We start from the raw sequence: 18,468 nt of genomic DNA, 5'->3' as shown, positions 1-18,468 counted from the left end.
TACTGTGTCCAGTGGTTGATGGAGGAAAGTGCACAAGGGACCCAAAACACCTCAGATGCCAGTATCCCAGTGAAGGAACTAGAAGCTGGGACTTTGTACAATAGTACAAATAAGACAGTTGTTGCATCTACAGACGAGACATCCTGAAGTCTTTTACAAAGCACTTTCAGGGTGGGCAAAATGAGGTCGCTGGAGCCTTGGGATTGTCCCTAGGACGTAGACAAAGCCCAGCCATCCCAGGATCCCTGAACCTCAGAATTTTAGGTCCCATTGGTTCAAGCATTCTTTTAGATATCAGGACTGTATAGGGGAAAGGGCATCTCCCCTTTATGCTAGATGCTCAGGGACTGGGAGATGTGGAAACCCTGACTCTCTGCTCCTTTTGCCAGAACCTAACCCAGTGATAAGTCTCAAAATGCAGGATTGGACTAACAGCTCCATCACCTTGAGCTGGGCAGCTCCCCTGTAGATGTATCACCTGTAGATGCTTCAGTCGTCTGATGTTACCATTTATGCCATTCCTCTCAACCCAAACAGTGAAGATGTACAAAGTCTCAGCTTCTAGTTCCTTCACCATGATCCTAGTGTCTGAGGTTCTTTGGATGCCTTGTATGTCCTCCTTTAACCATTGGACCCAGTAGGTGTAGGGTGGTTGGTCTGGGCCCTGGGGACCTGTCCAGCTAAAAGTGATGGAGCTCCCCAGGGTCCAGACCAACCATCCTACACCTACTTGGTCCAACGGTTAAGGGAGGACATCATAAAACGGAAGAAAATCACCTCAGATACCATGATAATGGTAAAGGAACTGGAAGCTGCGACTTTGTACATCTTCACCGTGTGTGTCAAGAGGAATGGCATCAACAGTAATAACTAGGTGATTGATGCATCTACAGATGAGACATCCTTAAGTCTTTTACAACGCACTTCTGGGGTGGGTGAAAGGAAGTCATTGGAGCCTTGGGGTTATCCCTGGAAAACAGACAATGCTAAGGCATCCCAGAACCTCAGAGTTTTATGTCCAATTGCTAGGAGTGTTTCTTTTTAGATGTCAAAACTATATAGGGGAAAGGGTATCTTCTCTTTGTGCTAGATATTTGGGGACTGGGTGACGTGGAAACCTGACTTTCTACTCCTTCTGCCAGTCCCCAACACAGCGACATATCTCAGGGTGCAGGACCAGACCAATACCTCCATCACCTTGAACTGGACAGCACCCTTGGACCCAGGCTAACCACCCTACACCTACTGAGTTCAGTGGTTCAGGATGGGCAGCGAACAAGGGACCCAAAACACCTCAAATACCAAAATCACCGTGAAGGAATTGGAAGCTGGGACTTTGTACACCTTTACTGTCAGGTTGAGAGGAATGGCATCAGCAGTAACATCGAGACGATTCATACCTCTGCAGGTGAAACATCCTTAAGTCATTTTCCAAGCACTTCTGCAGCGGGTGAAAGGAGGTCATTGGAGCCTTGGAATTGTCCCTGAGAAGTAGACAATGCCCAAGAATCTCAGGACTCCTGAATCTCAGAATTTTAGGTCCCATTTATGGGCGTATTTCTCTTTAGATATCAGGACCATATGGGGGAAAGGGCACTTAGTCCATTAGGCTAGCGGAGGACAGTTCCAGAGAAAGTGACACCTCCAAGGAGATCAAGCCAGTCAGACAGGCAAGACCAATGAGATTTGGTATATGGTGGAGGCTTTGAGCTCTGGACTCCATACAATTTCAGTGTGTGGACCGAGAGGAACAAGGTAAATGTACAGAGCCTCCATGTATCCAGAGGTGAAATGAGCCTCACTTGCACCTGGTGGACTGGGCATAGATCAGGCCTTGAGGGCAATGAAACGTGAATGGACTACCAATCCCATCAGGTCAAGGAATAATGACTTTATGAGTTGCAACTACATGGAATGTTCGAGGTCTCATGGGAGTTATAGTTTGATTGGAGCTATTTGTAGACCACTTGGGGGGGAATAGAATATGAAGAAAGATGACGAATTTTTGGTGTTTTGTGAAGGACAAGATGGACAAGTACTAGAAAATAACATAAATTGTGAGCAAGAGACCACTTGGATGGCTCCTCGCTGACTCCTTTTATTCCCTTCTCCCAGCTTCTGACCCAGTCACCATTACCTCCTGTGTCAGCACCTTGTGGGGCCATGTGGTCATCCTGACCTGGTCCTGCCCCTAGGGAGGCTACAAGGCCTTTGAGTTGGAGGTTGGTGGGAAACAAGACTTCCAGTTCAGTTTCTCATGTGGTAAGAGTGTGTCCTTGTTTGCTCTCCAGTCAGCTCAGGTCCTACCCAGTCACTGTCACAACTGTGTGGGATGGACTGAAGGCCCCTTCTGCCTCTGTGATCTGCTACACTGAAAGTGCAGGTGAGCAAGCCCCACAGGGCCAGGAACGTGGAATGAACAGCTAGCTAAGCCCTATTGCCAAGGCCGTGACCATTAGAAATTAGAAGGATACATATTGTAGAAATCACTGCATATCCTTAGGACCCATTGCCAGAAGACACTTAATAAAAGAAACAAACTGATGAGAACTCAGGCTTTCAGAACTGAGGGTGATACATGGAGGGACCCTGGTCATGGACTTTCCTGGGGCTCACTGGCCTTGCTGCCAGGGAGAGTCTTATCTTAGCAACCAGGTGATGGGACCTGGGAGAACTAAGACTTACGTGGTTAGGGGCTCTGTAGGCTTAGTTATTTCTCATTAGACTCCTTTTTTTCTCCTTAGCTACTGAGGCCCTTAAGGAAAAGGAATGTCAGATATGGGGACAAGAGGAGCCCTTGGGCACTGATTGGACCATGAGAATACAGGCCTGTTGCTAGGGAGGGCCTTGCCTTAGAACCCAGGTCTTGAAAGAATAAGAACTTCAGTTCAGGGAGTCTTGAGGGCATCTATCACAATCCATATCTCCAGCCTCACTATGGTCCATTCCTACAGAGAATCAGTCACTTCCTGTCAGTCAGAGTCAGTCAGAGTTCCTTAAAAACAGGTCACTGGAAGAATATTTGGTCATAAATAGGAATGAAGTCCTCATACATGCTAAAACATGGATGAACCTCAAAAGCATTATGCTAAGCGATAGAAGCCAGACGTAATAATCCATATATTGTATGATTCCATTTATATGAAATGTCCAGAATAGGCAAAACAGACAAAAAGTAGATTAGTGGTTGCCTATGGTAAGGGAGGTGATGGTGGGATTGAAGGAAGTGTGATAACTAGAGTATATTGAGTTTCTTGTTGGGAGTGATGAAAATATTTTCAAATTGACTGTGGTGCTCTTATAGTTGCACAACTGTGCATATACTAAAAACCACTGAATTTTACACTTTAAATGGGTTAATTGGATGGTATGTAAATTATATATCAATAAAGATGTTACAAAAAAAATAGGTCTCAGAACCCTAGGGAGACTAGAATTTGACAATAAGTAGGTAATACTCTCTCCCAAAACAACCCACTAGTACCTGTTGCCTGGAAGAGCCTTTCCTTTAGCAGGCAGTAAGATAGGAAATGAAATACAAAGGATGGAAAATAGGACTTGGGCCTTATATATGCCCCAAACTTTTCCACCCACCAGAGGTCATTGCTGGAGCGATTAGGTGGTGTCCTCCTATCGTCCTGGTGCGCCTGCTGGGTTTCTTCCTGTGGAAGAGGTCAGACTTATGGTGGTACCTATGGGCTTTGTTTGGATTGGGGGAGGTATTGGTGGAACATAAAGTGGTATAAAATGCAAGTAGTGGGCAGCCACAGTAGTCAAAACAGCCTGGTACTGGTACAACAACAGGCACATAGACCAATGGAACAGAATTGAGAACCCAGATATAAATCCATCCACGTATGAGCAGCTGATATTTGACAAAGGACCAGTGTCAGTTAATTGGGGAAAAGATAGTCTTTTTAACAAATGGTGCTGGCATAACTGGATATCCATTTGCAAACAAATGAAGCAGGATCCATACCTCACACCATGCACAAAAACTAACTCCAAGTGGATCAAAGACCTAAACATAAAGACTAAAACGATAAAGATCATGGAAGAAAAAATAGGGACAACCCTAGGAGCCCTAATACAAGGCATAAACACAATACAAAACATTACCAAAAATGGTGAAGAGAAACCCGATAACTGGGAGCTCCTAAAAATCAAACACCTATGCTCATCTAAAGACTTCACCAAAAGAGTAAAAAGACCACCTACAGACGGGGAAAGAATTTTCAGCTATGACATCTCCGACCAGCGCCTGATCTCTAAAATCTACATGATTCTGTCAAAACTCAACCACAAAAAGACAAACAACCCAATCAAGAAGTGGGCAAAGGATATGAACACACACTTCACTAAAGAAGATATTCAGGCAGCCAACAGATACATGAGAAAATGCTCTCGATCATTAGCCATTAGAGAAATGCAAATTAAAACTACGGTGAGATTCCATCTCACACCAACAAGGCTGGCATTAATCCAAAAAACACAAAATAATAAATGTTGGAGAGGCTGCGGAGAGATTGGAACTCTTATACACTGCTGGTGGGAATGTAAAATGGTACAACCACTTTGGAAATCTATCTGGCATTGTCTTAAACAGTTAGAAATAGAACTACCATACAACCCAGAAATCCCACTCCTCGGAATATACCCTAGAGATACAAGAGCCTTCACACAAACAGATATATGCACACCCATGTTTATTGCAGCTCTGTTTACAATAGCAAAAAGCTGGAAGCAACCAAGGTGTCCATCAACGGATGAATGGGTAAATAAATTGTGGTATATTCACACAATGGAATACTACGCATCGATAAAGAACAGTGACGAATCTGTGAAACATTTCATAACCTGGAGGAACCTGGAAGGCATTATGCTGAGCAAAATTAGTCAGAGGCAAAAGGACAAATATTGTATAAGACCACTATTATAAGATCTTGAGAAATAGTAAAAACTGAGAAGAACACATACTTTTGTGGTTATGAAGGGGGGAGGGAGGGAGAGGGTTTTTTATTGATTAATCAGTAGATAAGAACTGCTTTGGGTGAAGGGAAAGACAACACTCAATACATGGAAGGTCAGCTCAATTGGACTGGACCAAAAGCAAAGAAGTTTCCGGGATAAAATGAATGCTTCAAAGGTCAGCGGAGCAAGGGCGGGGGTCTGGGGAACATGGTTTGCGGGGACTTCTAAGTCAATTGGCAAAATAATTCTATTATGAAAACATTCTGCATCCCACTTTGAAATGTGGCGTCTGGGGTCTTAAATGCTAACAAGCAGCCATCTAAGATGCATCAATTGGTCTCAACCCACCTGGAGCAAAGGAGAATGAAGAACACCAAGGTCACACGACAACTAAGAGCCCAAGAGACAGAAAGGGCCACGTGAACCAGAGACCTACATCATCCTGAGACCAGAAGAACTAGTTGGTGCCCGGCCACAATCGATGACTGCCCTGACAGGGAGCACAACAGAGAACTCCTGAGGGAACAGGAGATCAGTGGGATGCAGACCCCAAATTCTCATAAAAAGACCATACTTAATGGTCTGACTGAGACTAGAGGAATCCCGGCGGCCATGCTCCCCAGACCTTCTGTTGGCACAGGACAGAAACCATCCCCGAAGACAACTCATCAGACATGAAAGGGACTGGTCAGCAGGTGGGAGAGAGATGCTGATGAAGAATGAGCTAATTATATCAGGTGGACACTTGACATTGTGTTGGCAACTCTTGTCTGGAGGGGGGATGGAAGGATAGAGAGAGAGGGAAACTGGCAAAATTGTCACGAAAGGAGAGACTGAAAGGGCTGACTCAATAGGGGGAGAGAAAGTGGGAGTACGGAGTAAGATGTATGTAAACTTATATGTGACAAACTGATTGGATTTGTAAACGTTCACTTGAAGCTTAATAAAAGTTAATAAAAAAAAATGCAAATAGTGGGAAGGAATTAGGATCCCTGATGACCTCTATCATCCCAAGTCTTATAGCTCTGAATCCCTTTGCTCAGGAAGAAGAAATGAGGGATTCCCAAGTTGGGAGATATTTTCCTCAGGTGAGTGGAACATTTTAAGTGATGCTGCGGGAAGCCGTGATGGCACTGTGGTTAGGCATTTGGCTGCTAACCAAACAGTTCGAACTGCTAACCAGCAGTTCGAATCCACTAGCCACTCCTTGGAAACTCTGTGGGGCAGTTCTACTCTGTCCTATAGGGCTGCTATGAGTTGAAATCAACTCAACGGCAATGGGTTTTGGTTTTGACTGGAATCCCTTTCTTTGCAGTCCATCAGATGTTTGTTGACTGACTTTTTGTGCTGTTGATAAGTGTTGGGAGTGAGTTTCCCCACTCAAAGTTTTGGTAGACACCAGAGCCCTCTCATCTACCACAGAATACAGCCCTTCCCTTCCAACCATCACACTCTGCTCCCAGGACTCTGCTCTCTGCCCATATGAAGACCACAATGCTGGTGACTCATCTTTTCTTTTACCCATCATGCCCCTCCTGGCCTCACTTCCAGCCATTTGGCAATATCTACCCTGGAATATTCTATAAGAGCCATTTGTGCTGTGTGTGAACTTCCTTAAGTTCTGTGCAGATGTTGAGCTTGTCAGTGGAAATGAAGAGGTGGAGAGACTGGATTCTGGGCATCCCTTCCCTAGTGAAGATGTAGTTAGATGCATCCTTAAACATGCTGGTAGAACTGAAAGAAAGTCACCAGTTTTATTACTTAGGGCAGGCTTACTTTGGCTGATGGGGCAAACAGGTTCTGCTGGAGGAAAAGAGAAGGAATTCCCATTTCCTTTCTCCAGCCATGTACATCTGTCTATCGGCTCCAGATTTTCAAAAGGCATCCTCCCTGAATATTTTGCTGACCACTTCAGGAAAAAGGCAAAGAACAGCAACTATGGCTTTGCCGAGGACTTACAGGTGTGGGGTAGCCTTTGGGGACTGAATTGGGATGAATGATGACCAAACCTTCCAGATGTTTGAATATTCAACAAATGATAGCAATTTGATAATCTTGGGAAAGACTCTCAGATCTGGCAATTTCCCTGACGTGGGCTCTCCTGGTCAAGTCTCATTTGCTCTATGAGATCCTTTCTGAAACTTTCCCTCAGGGTGGTGTCAGATGTGAGCTGGTCATCAATCGATCCAATAGAAACATTGGGGACACAGAAGAAAGGGAGCTAGGGGAAAGGAGAGGCCATGGTGATTCCAAGAAGAGACCACCACCATTGGTGGTCCCCTCTTGTTCTGTGTGGGCAGAAATTGTCGCTGGAGGGTCAGGACCCACCACAGACAATGGCTGCAGCCCTGGAGAATGTGTTCAAGAATGTTGATGAGAATCTGTTGTGAGTTCCAGGACCCCTGAGCTTGTGCCCAACTTCCCCCTCCGAGGACATATTCTCTACCCCTCTTCCCCCCACCAAATCCCCATCCTCCTCCCCTCCCCAAATGGGATCTAGGAAACCAGGTCCTGGCACTTATGCTGGCTGGGGCCCTTCTGACCCATATGACTGCTGGATGTTTCTGCCAACTCCTCTGATATGTCTCCACAGTGTTCTCAGATTCTGTGTCTGTTCCTGTCTCTGGGTAACTTCCTGAACACTCTTGGCTCTCAGTCTCTCTTGGTCTCCATCCCTGTGTCTCTGCCTCCTTGTTCCCCTCTGTCCGATTCTCTTTCTGTGTCTGGGTCTGAGTCCTGCTTCACTGAGCTTCTGTCGTGATTTCTAATTCTGTCTCTCTCCATTTCTGTGTCTCTGTCAGTCTCTGTGTCTGTCTCTTTTTCTCAGAACCTCATACTCTGGGTCTTGTTCACTATGCTTCTTTCTGAGTCTCTCCCTTAACCTCACTCTCTCTTTCTGTCTCTCAACTTCTATTTATCTCTATCTCTCTAAATTCCTCCCTGTCTCCTCAATTCTCTTTCTCACTCAACCTCTTTGTGTGTCTCTTTCAATCTCTGTGTGTCTCTCTCAATCTCTTTCACTGTCTCCCTAAATTTCTCAGTCTCTCTCAATTTCTCTCTCTCTCTGTTTTTATCTGTATCAGTCTCAGCACTTCAAGGCTTTCTTCTCCAGTGTCACTGTTCCCCCACAGCTTTCATGACTTTAGTCATGTGTTATCTTCTCATCCTTTCTGTCCTGGTCTCTATTTATCCTCCCCATGACTGCATATATTTCTCTGCTCCAGTCTTTGTGTCTCTAATTCCAGCCTCTCTCCTCAGAAGACAGGGCCCTGGTGCTCCCATGGCCCCTTCTTGGGAAGCCAGGTTCTGGCTACATCAACACCAGCTGAGAACAGGGTTGGGAGTCAGGGAGGTTGATAGAGTTGGGGGCAGAGCAGAGATAGGGTCAGTGAAGGGGAAGGTCTTAGGGTAAGATGGTTAGGGAAAGGAAGAGTCTGGGAGGGGACCTCCCCAGAACCTTTTTCCCTTTCTTCCAGGGTGTCCATGGCCGCCAGAAGTACATCACTGCCCAGGGCCCCCTGCCCCAGACAGTGGATGGCTTCTGGCGCCTGGTTTGGGAACAGAAGAGCCACACCTTGGTCATGCTGACCAACAGCATGGAGTCTGGCCAGGTGAGAATAAGACAGAGCCTGCCCCAAACCCTACCCTGAATGCCACCACTAACTGGACAGTGGCTCCTGTACTAGCCCTCAGTTCTGACCTATACCAAGACCCAGACTCTGGCCTCACCTCAATTCTGGCCATACGCCACCTCTGGCTATGGCCCTCCTGGAATTTCTCCTTCTTGCTGTGTTTTGGGCTATTTTTGAACCTGCATAGGGAGAGAGTCAGAACAAGGACAGGGGCTGACTGTGGAACAGACCATCAATTGCTCATATGAAAGTTCAAGTTGAAACTGGAGAAAACCAGAGCAAGTCCATGAGAGCCAAAATACGACCTTGAGTATATCCCACCTGAATTTAGAGACCATCTAAAGAATAAACTTGATGCGTTGAACACTAATGACCAAAGACCGGACAAGTTGTGGAATGACATCAAGGGCATCATACATGAAGAAAGCAAGAGGTCATTGAAAAGACAGGAAAGAAAGAAAAGATGGATGTCAGAGGAGACTCTGAACCTTGCTCTCAAATGTCGAGGAGCTAAAGCAAAAGGAAGAAATGATGAAGTAAAAGAATTGAATAGAAGATTTCAAAGGGTGGCTCAAGAAGACAAAGTAAAGTATTATAATGACATGTGCAAAGAGCTGGAGATAGAAAACCAAAGGGGAAGAACATGCTCAGCATTTCTCAAGCTGAAAGAATTGAAGAAAAAATTCAAGCCTCAAGTTGCAATAGTGAAGGATTCTATGGGAAAAATATTAAATGATGCAGGAGGCATCAAAAAAAGATGGAAAGAATACACAGAGTCATTACACCAAAAAGAACTAGTTGACATTCAACCATTTCAAGAGGTAGCATATGATCAGGAACCGACGGTACTGAAGGAAGAAGTCCAAATGGCACTGAAGGCATTGGCAAAAAAAACAAGGCTCCAGGAATTGATGGAATATCAACTGAGATGTTTCAGCAAACAGAGGCAGTGCTGGAAGTGCTCACTCGTCTATGCCAAGAAATATGGAAGACAGCTACCTGGCCAACCTACTGGAAGAGACCCATACTTATGCTTATTCCCAAGAAAGGTAATTCAACTGAATTTGGAAATTATCAAACAATATCATTAATATCACACACAAGCAAAATTTTGCTGAAGATCTTTCAAAAGCAGCTGCAGCAGTATATCGACAGGGAACTGCCAGAAATTCAGGCCCAATTCAGAAGAGGATGTGGAACGAGAGATATCATTGCTGATGTCAGATGGATCCTGGCTGAAAGCAGAGTATACCATATGGATGTTTGCCTGTGTTTTATTGACTATGCAAAAGCATTCGACTGTGTGGATCATAACAAATTATGGATAAGATTGTGAAGAATGTGAATTCCAGAACACTTAATTGTGCTCATGAGGAACCTGCACACAGATCAAGAGGCAATTGTTCAGACAGAACATGCGGATACTGAGTGGTTTAAAGTCTGGAAAGGTGTGCTTCAGGGTTGTATCCTTTCACCATACCTATTCAATCTGTATGCTGAGGAAATAATCTGAGAAGCTGGACCATATGAAGAAGAACAGGGCATCAGAATTGGAAGAAGGCCCATTAACAACCTGCATTATGGAGATGACACAATGTTGTTTGCTGAAAGTGAAGAGGACTTGAAGCACTTACTAATGAAAATCAAAGACCACAGCCTTCAGTATGGATTACAATTCAACATAAAGAAAACAAAAGCCCTCGCAACTGGACAAATAAGCCACATCATGAAAAATGGAGAAAAGATTGAAGTTGTCAAGGATTTCATTTTATTTGGATCCACAACCAACACCCATGAAACCAGCAGTCAAAAAATCAAAAGATGCATTGCATTGGGCAAATCTGCTGCAAAGAACCTTTTTAAAGTATTGAAAAGCAAAGATGTCACCTTGAAGACTAAGGTGTGCCTGACTCAATCCATGGTATTTTCAATCGCATCATATGCATGCGAAAGCTGGACAAATGAATAAGGAAGACCAAAGAAGAATTGATGCCTTTGAATTGTGGCGTTGGCGAAGAATATTGAATATACCATGGACTGCCAGAAGAACGAATAAATCTGTCTTGGAAGAAGTACAATTAGCATGCTCCTTAAAAGCAAGGATGATGAGACTGCGTCTTGCATACTTTGGACATGTTGTCATGAGGGATCAATCCCTGGAGAAGGACATCATGCTTGGCAAAGTAGAGGGTCGGTGAAAAAGAGGAAGACCCCATCTCCTGTCTGGAGGGGAGATGAGAGGGTGGAGGGGGTAAGAAGCTGGCAAAACGGACACGAAAAAGAGTGGAGGGAGAGAGCTTGCTGTCTCATTAGGAGGAGAGTGACTGGGAGTGTGTAGCAAGGTGTATACGGGTTTGTGTGAGAGACTGACTTGATTTGCAAACTTTCACTTAAAGCACAATAAAAATTATTAAAAAAAAAAAAAAGAGGAAGACCCTCAACCAGATGGATTGACAGGGTGGCTGCAACAATGGGCTCAAGCATAAAAAGGATTGTAATGATGGCACAGGCCTGGGCAGTGTTTAGTTCTGTGGTAGTTAGGGTCGCTGTGAGTCAGAATCGACTCGACAGCACCTAAAAACAACAATAGGGAAAGAATTGCCATGTCCAGATTTCCCGATGCCAGTGGGAGGAGCCATTAGGTCTTCCTGACTTGTAATGTCATGGACCCCTCACTCAGGTGATATGTGAGCACACAGAGCCCCCTGTGGGCGAACCTGACAGGTGAGGAGGTGGCAGAGGAATGGACACTGAGCAAAGTACAAGTCTGAAATGTAGGAAACCCAATGACTCCAGCCTAATCCCTTCTTGAAATTGTTCCAAATGCCTCCCAGTCCAAGGAATGGGCTCAGAAGCCAGCCCAGTTTTACCCAATGCTGGTCCTATTTTCCCAGAGCCTTTCCTAAGCCACCCAATATCCCAGCTGATCTGCTGCAAACACCCTAAATCCACTTTCACCTCAGAGGGGCCAGGCGTTTCCCTTTGCCCAGAGGTGTGATTGTCAAATCCCATATATTTCTACCTTCCCCTCCCCCACTCTTTCTTCTTGTCCTTCCAGATGGAACAGCACAGGACTCTGTCTGTCTGTCAGTTCCACTGTACCGCCTGGCCAGAGTACAGCCTCCCAAACTCCCTGGACTCCTACTGGCCTTCTGGAAGCTTCTCAGGCAGTGGCTGGACCAAAACAAGTGTGGGAACTCCCTATAGTGCACTGCAGGTGAGAAGCCTCCCAGCATGATGATGTCCATTCACTGAGCCAGACAACCTGGGAACACTCTGGTGAGGGGAGAACCCAGGGAGATAGCAGTTGAGCAGAAAGAAGACAGGGAAAAATTAGCTTCAGTCTAGGAAGTCTTTAGGGTCCAATTCTCAGAGCTCTCCCCACCAAGTGCTCCTGAAATTTAAACTTGGAATTTACAGATGAAGAAGGTATTCTCCTCTCTTCCAGCTAGATTCCATCCAGATACAAATGTTAAAGGGATAGTTAGAGAATACCACCATAATGTTCTCCATAACATTCCTGCCTCCATGACAAAAACTTGCCCAACCCGTGGATTCTCAGTTCTAGTTCTTGGGTCAAGGAAGTATGCCTTTCTATTCTTAGCACCACCCATTTTAGAATTTCCCTGGATAAGTGCTCTTCAAGTCAGATCCACATCCTTCAAGAAAGACATCCTCGATCTTTGTATTGCTTCATGGTTTTATTGACCCCCATCTTTCTCCCCTTTTCAGCAAAGGCACAGGTTGCACAGGTGTACTGATTGCCCTGGATGTGTATTTGCCCAATAGTTGGAGGCTGAGGGCTGTGTGGAGCCATTCAACTACATCAGAAAGTTGTATAGGAGCCATCCTGGAATGGTGCAGACAGAGGTGATGGAAGCCCCTCAGGAAGGGTAAATGGGAGGGCTTTGGCAATCATGGTGCTGATATTAGGATATAGCTGATCCGGGAAGCTATGGACTCTTTGAAAGGTGCTGTGGGGGGTGGATGCCAGGATAAGAAATACAATAAAGACATCAGTTTTGCTTGCAGACTCAACCAGAACTATAACATAAAGACCAAGGTTAATAACAAACATTTATTCAGCAGCAAATATGTGCTGGAAAGTATGATAGGCTCTTTCCATGTACTTGATTATTTTGTCTACATCTCTTTCATTTGAAGTAGCTTCTACTGATACCGCCCCCCACCCCTTTACATATGAAGAATCTGAGAGTCAGGTGTATTCCACAACTTGCCCAAGGTCTCACAGCCTGGTCTTGGTGGAAATCATGTTTATCCTTAGATAGACTGGCTCTATACCTCGTGGTCTTAGTCATCCCACTATTCTGCCTCTTAGGAGACTTTATGAACCTCCTGAGGACACAGGTGTTAGGGGATAAGGCTGTAGGTTTCTGGAACCCAAACTCATGAGAATAACCATTTTCTGAAGTTATGGTTGCTATAGGAGGCCATAATATTCTATAGTACTCTCCCAGCCCATTCCTCTTTACCTGCACCATGAACATCCACCCTGTTACTGAGTGTGAGAGCCATACTAAGCTGGGCAGAAGTGAGAAGTTTCAGAGTTCCTTTTCTGGGGTCCCACCTAGAGCTCTTTTCTAGCCTTTGGCTCCTTGTACTTTAAGATCCAACTGGCCTAAAAATTCATTGCAGATTGCCTGTGCCCTCTGAACATCTCTTTTATCCATAGTGGTCCTTGTCCATATCCACTCCACAGACCCCAAGAAGGATCCTTGGAAAGTAGTACCAGGAGTGGGGTTTCCCTATGACATTTCAAAGATGCACCTGACTTACATGATTTTAGTAAATCTGAGGGGAAAGCAGACAAGCCTATCCTTAACTATTCAACACTTTCCAATCATAAAGAAGGCTTAAAGTGTCCTCTTCTTCCATCAGAGGGGCCAGTAAATGCCTCTGCGTGTCCCACATTCATATAAAGAGATGCAGGACATTAGAGAAGATGTAATCTAGCAGAAGGGATCTGCCCAGGGTACTAAGGGGGGAGAAGTGTGTGGCTTAGTAGGTTCAATCTCCTGCAAGTGGCTTCCCCAAAGGGTTCACTGTGATTCCAAGTGAGTCATCCCAACTTTGATCCTCTCTATCAGTGGGCCTTTACCTTCACCTCCTCTATGCCTTTCCCACAGGTCTGGTACATGTTCCTGCATCACAGCACTCTGCACTTGCTGCAGGGGCTGCCCAAGTCCTGAGATGGGGAGGAGGAGAGAGCTGAGGCCATCTATGATTCTGTGGACGTGGTTGATGGTCTGTACGAGAATGCATCTGGCACCACCTACAAAAACCTGAATCAGACACCACCTCAAGACAAGTAATCAACTAGAATCTATGAGTGGAGAGTCTCTGGAACATAATGGAATGGACACCAGAACCTCCGTGGGAAACTATGCAGTGCCCAGATGCCTGGGATCTGAGCAATATGTGTGCGTGTATGTGTGTGTGTGTGTGTGATCCTGTCATAGTTTTGACTTAAGACTCAGAGAAGCCATGCCTGATCTCATCTAGAGAAATCTCTCTTCTTTAGGGGATGTTGACACCCCTGTTGTCTTCCTCAGCCTCCACCCTACATAGCATAATTACTACAATTTAATTAATTAAACTATCAAGGAGTCTCACCATGAATGCCTCTCTTGGGTGTAGAGTGCTTTGGTCTGGGGTTGGCTACATCCTTATTCTCCACTGTAACCCCTGTCTTCAAACCCCCAAATACACACCCAGTGTCTTAGTCATCTAGTGCTACCGTAAGAGAATTACCGCTGGTGGGTGGCTGTAACAAACAGAAATTTATTTTCTCACAGTTCAGGAACTAAAAGTCTGAATTCAGGGTGTCGGTTCTAGAGGAAGGCTCTCTCTCTCTCTATTGGCTCTGGGGGAAGATCCTTGTCTCCTTTCATTTTCTGTTTCTTGGTTCCTCGGGGATTTCATGTGGTATGGCATCTATCTTCCCTCATCTGTGCTTTCTTGCTGCTTGCTTAATCTGCTCTTTTATATCGAAAAAGAGATTGATTTAAAATACAGCCTACACTAATACCACCTCTTTAACATACCAAGAAAATCCTATTCCCAAATGGGATCATAATAACCACAGGTATAGTAGGATTTACAATACATATTTTGGGGGGACTCAGTAAGCACTATGTGCTGAACAGTAAGCACTATGTGTTGAACAATGTGTGGGGTAGAGAGTGGGTGATGATAGATGTGGGTGTAGAAGCCAGTTCAAGGTATTGATGATGGAGAAGGTAGTCTCTGCAAATGGCCATCTGCATCTCCAGGAACTTTGGTAGAGCCTTCCTTTTTATGTTCATATATGTATATCCTCCATAATACAGATGAAAATCTCAACTCCAAGCATGTCTTGGGTTGACCAGCCTGCTATCAGGAGGCTCCCTTCCTCCAGGCTCATGAGAATTTTACCTCATTGATTGTTTCAGTTAGTGAGAGAGGGAGCTAGGACACCTGAATTCCCATACAATATGGTGGGGTGTCATTAATTTATGTTTTTTTTCCTGGGTCCTTCAATCCCAGCTCCCCACAGACATGGGGAGGAAGAGGAAAAATGTGGGTTAGAGTGGATGGAGGTGTGAGCAATGAGCTGGTAAGGAAGGAGGATGAGCAGACTGGAAAACCTGGTTGGGAGTCTGGACTAGTTCACTACCATGAGATCAAAGAGGAGAAATTCCACATTAGAGACCAGGAAATTGTCTCACCAGGGAGGTTATGAAATTCTACACCTCAGGGGAAGTCCACAGACAAAAAGATTGGGCTTACAAAGGACAGACTCTTGTCCCAGTGGTGGGGTCACTCTGAATTCATGTCCTCACTTAGGTCCTTCCTCTGCCCCATACTGCTTATCTCACTCCCTTTCTTCTCAAAGCAATCCCTCAAAACATCACAAGCAACTGTATTAGTCTCCTAGGGCTGCTGAAACAAAATATCACAAACTGAGTAGCTTATAAGAACAGTAATGTATTGTCTTCTAGCTCTGGACTCTGAGATCAGGATCTTAAGTCCTTCTGAGGGCTCTGAAGGAGAATTGTTCATACTTCTATCCTTGCTCCTGGTGGCTCATGGCATTTTTTGGCATGTAACTACAGCATCACATGGCATCCTTCATCTGTCTCCCTGTCTCTGTGTCTCTTCTTTTTTATAAGGACATCAGTCATATAAGATTAGGACCCACCCTAGTCCAGTATGACCTCATGCCAACTTAACTGATAACGTCTTCAAAGACCCTATTTCCAAACAAGGTCACATTCACAGGTACAGGGATTAGGACTTCAACATATCTTTTTGGGGGGACACAATTCAACTGGTAACAAATGGGGTGACTCTTTAAATAACATAGATTTGCTAAGTATAAAATGTTGTTGGGTGCCATCAGGTCAGTTTTCAACTCCTAGCTACCCCATGGAAACCCTGGTGGTGTGGTGGTTAAGTGCTACTGCTGCTAACCAAGAGGTCAGCAGTTCAAATCCGCCAGGCTCTCCTTGGAAACTCTATGGGGCAGTTCTACTCTGTCCTATAGGGTCACTATGAGCAGGAATTGACTCGACGGCAGTGGGTTTGGTTTAGCGACCCCATGTAACAGAGTAGAACTGCCCCATAGGGTTTTCTAGGCTGTTACCTTTACGAGAGCAGATTGCCAAGTCTTTCTTTCATGGAGACGCTGGTGGGTTCCATCACCAACCTTTCAGTTAGCAGCAAAGTGCTTAACCATGCGCCACCAGGGCTCCTTCAAAGTATAAAATAATACATGCTTATTCAATAAAATGTTTAACTCAGAGAAAGGCATTGGGAAAAAATTAAAATCTATAATCCCAAGCATGGTGTATTTAGAAATGCCTTGGGGTAACAGTGCAGATAAATGAATCCACGTATGTCAGGGTAGATGCAAGAGGAATAAGTGTGGGGTAGGCAAAGTCCAGGCCTCAGAGGCAGAAGTTGGACCCTCAGGTCATGTCCCTCTGGGCCTCAGCTTCCTCCTCTGAAATGGGGATGACATCAAAAACTGACCTACTCACAGGGAGTTGCAATAAGTGTTAGTTCCCTCTTTGTAAAATAGGCTTGACAAATGGGGGTGGGAGTGATATAACAGAAAAGTCATAAAAATGACAAACATTCATTGAATGATCGCTTTGTATGTTGTGGTAGCCGACCACCAAGAGGGCCCAAAGATCTCTGTCTCCCGGTACTCACACCTTTTTGGGGTCCTCTCCCTACTGAGCAGGGCTGACCTATGTGACAAATAGGATCCCTGTAAATGATGGTGTGTGACTTCTGACTCAAGGTCGTAAAAGACATGGCCACTTCCACCTTGCTCCCTGTTATGAATTGAATTGTGTGCCCTCAAAATATTTGTTGGAATCCTAACTCCTATAGTTGTGGATGTAATCCTGTTTGGGAACAGGATTTTCTTTGTTATGTTAATGAGGCCGTATCAGTGGAGGGTATATTCTAAACCTAATCACTTCTGAGTTATAAGGAGCAGCGCAGACACAGAGACAAGCAAGCACAAATGGGGAGATGATAGATGCCATGTGGAGATCACCAAAGAACCAAGGAACATTGCAGCCCTAGAGAAGCCAAGACAAAGATCTTCCTCCAGAGTTGACCGAGAGAGCCTTCTCCTAGAGCTGGTACCCTGAATTTGGACTTCTAACCTCCTAAACTGTGAGGAGAATAAATCTCTGTCCTTTAAAGCCACGCATTTGTAGTATTTCTGCTCCAATAGCTCTAGAAAAAGAAGCCCTCATAACACAACGATTCAGCACTTGGCTACTAACTGGAAGGTTGATGGTTCAAACCTACCCCTGGCTCTGTGGGAGAAAGGTCCTGGCAATCAGCTACAGTAAAGATTGCACCCAAGAAAACCCTATGGGGCAGGTCTATTCTGTCTCAATGGCTCACTATGAGTTGGAATCAGCTTGACAGCACCCAACAATAAAAATAACAGCTCTAGGAAATTAAGACACTCCCTTTTGGATCACTCACTCTATGGGAAGCCAGCTGCCCTGTTGTGAGAGCACTCAAGATGCCTGTGGAGAGATCCATGTGGTGAGAAACTGAGGTTGCCTGCTAACAGCCAGGTAAGGGAATCATCGTGGAAGTACATCCTTCAACCTGAGCCAAGTTTTTGGATCACTGCTGCCTCAGGCAACGTCTTGACTACAACCTCATGAGAGACCCGGATCCAGTAACTCAGCAACTACTCAATTTTTCACACACAAAACCTGTGAGATAATAAACGTTTAGTGTTATTTTAAGCTACTACACTTTGGGGTACTTTCTTACACGGCAGTAGATAACTAAACCAGTTGCCGTTGAGTGGATTCCAGCCGAGTGCATTAACTGTTGTACCACCCAGGGATTCCCAAACAACCAGTTGCCGTGCACTTGATTCCTCCATGATCAGCATCCTTCTAAGAAGAAGACAGACACATAGAGATGGACAAAAGGGAGGAAGGCCACGTGAAGACAAAGGCAGAGACTGGAGTGATGCAGCTACAAACCAAGGAACACCTGGAATCACCAGGAGCTGGAAAAGACAAGAAATATCTTCCCCTAAAGGCTTCAGAGGGAGCATAGCCCTGATGGCACCTTGATTTTGTATTCCTGACCTCCTGAGCTGTGAGAGAATAAGCTAGTTCTCTTTATTAAATGTTACTTATCTATTTATTTATGTTACTCTATTTTCTTTTTTTAATTTATTATAAAAATATTTTATTTTTGTTGTTGAAAACACACACAGCAAAAAAAAAAAAAAATTCACCAATTAACAATTTCTGAGAATAAATTTCTGTTGTTTTAGATTACCTAGTTGGAGCCAACTCAAGGGTAACTAACA

The 18,468-nt window shown here is 44.8% G+C and overlaps 1 protein-coding gene across 1 annotated transcript in view; it reads left to right on the top strand.

Annotated features, from left to right (window-relative positions):
• Window positions 1–947: 947 nt before the first annotated feature.
• The window catches only part of PTPRH (protein tyrosine phosphatase receptor type H), a 35,672-nt gene continuing 18,151 nt past the window's right edge, over window positions 948–18,468 (top strand). The window contains 2 exon segments of the mRNA XM_023544109.2: window positions 948–1,352; window positions 1,355–1,408. Of these exon segments, the coding sequence (XP_023399877.2) occupies window positions 1,265–1,352; window positions 1,355–1,408 (142 nt within the window). The 5' untranslated portion in view covers window positions 948–1,264.

The sequence above is a fragment of the Loxodonta africana genome, chromosome 11 (genome assembly GCF_030014295.1).
Source record: "Loxodonta africana isolate mLoxAfr1 chromosome 11, mLoxAfr1.hap2, whole genome shotgun sequence".
NCBI classification, from domain to species: Eukaryota; Metazoa; Chordata; class Mammalia; order Proboscidea; family Elephantidae; genus Loxodonta; species Loxodonta africana.
This window is presented reverse-complemented; position numbering and strand designations above follow the sequence as displayed.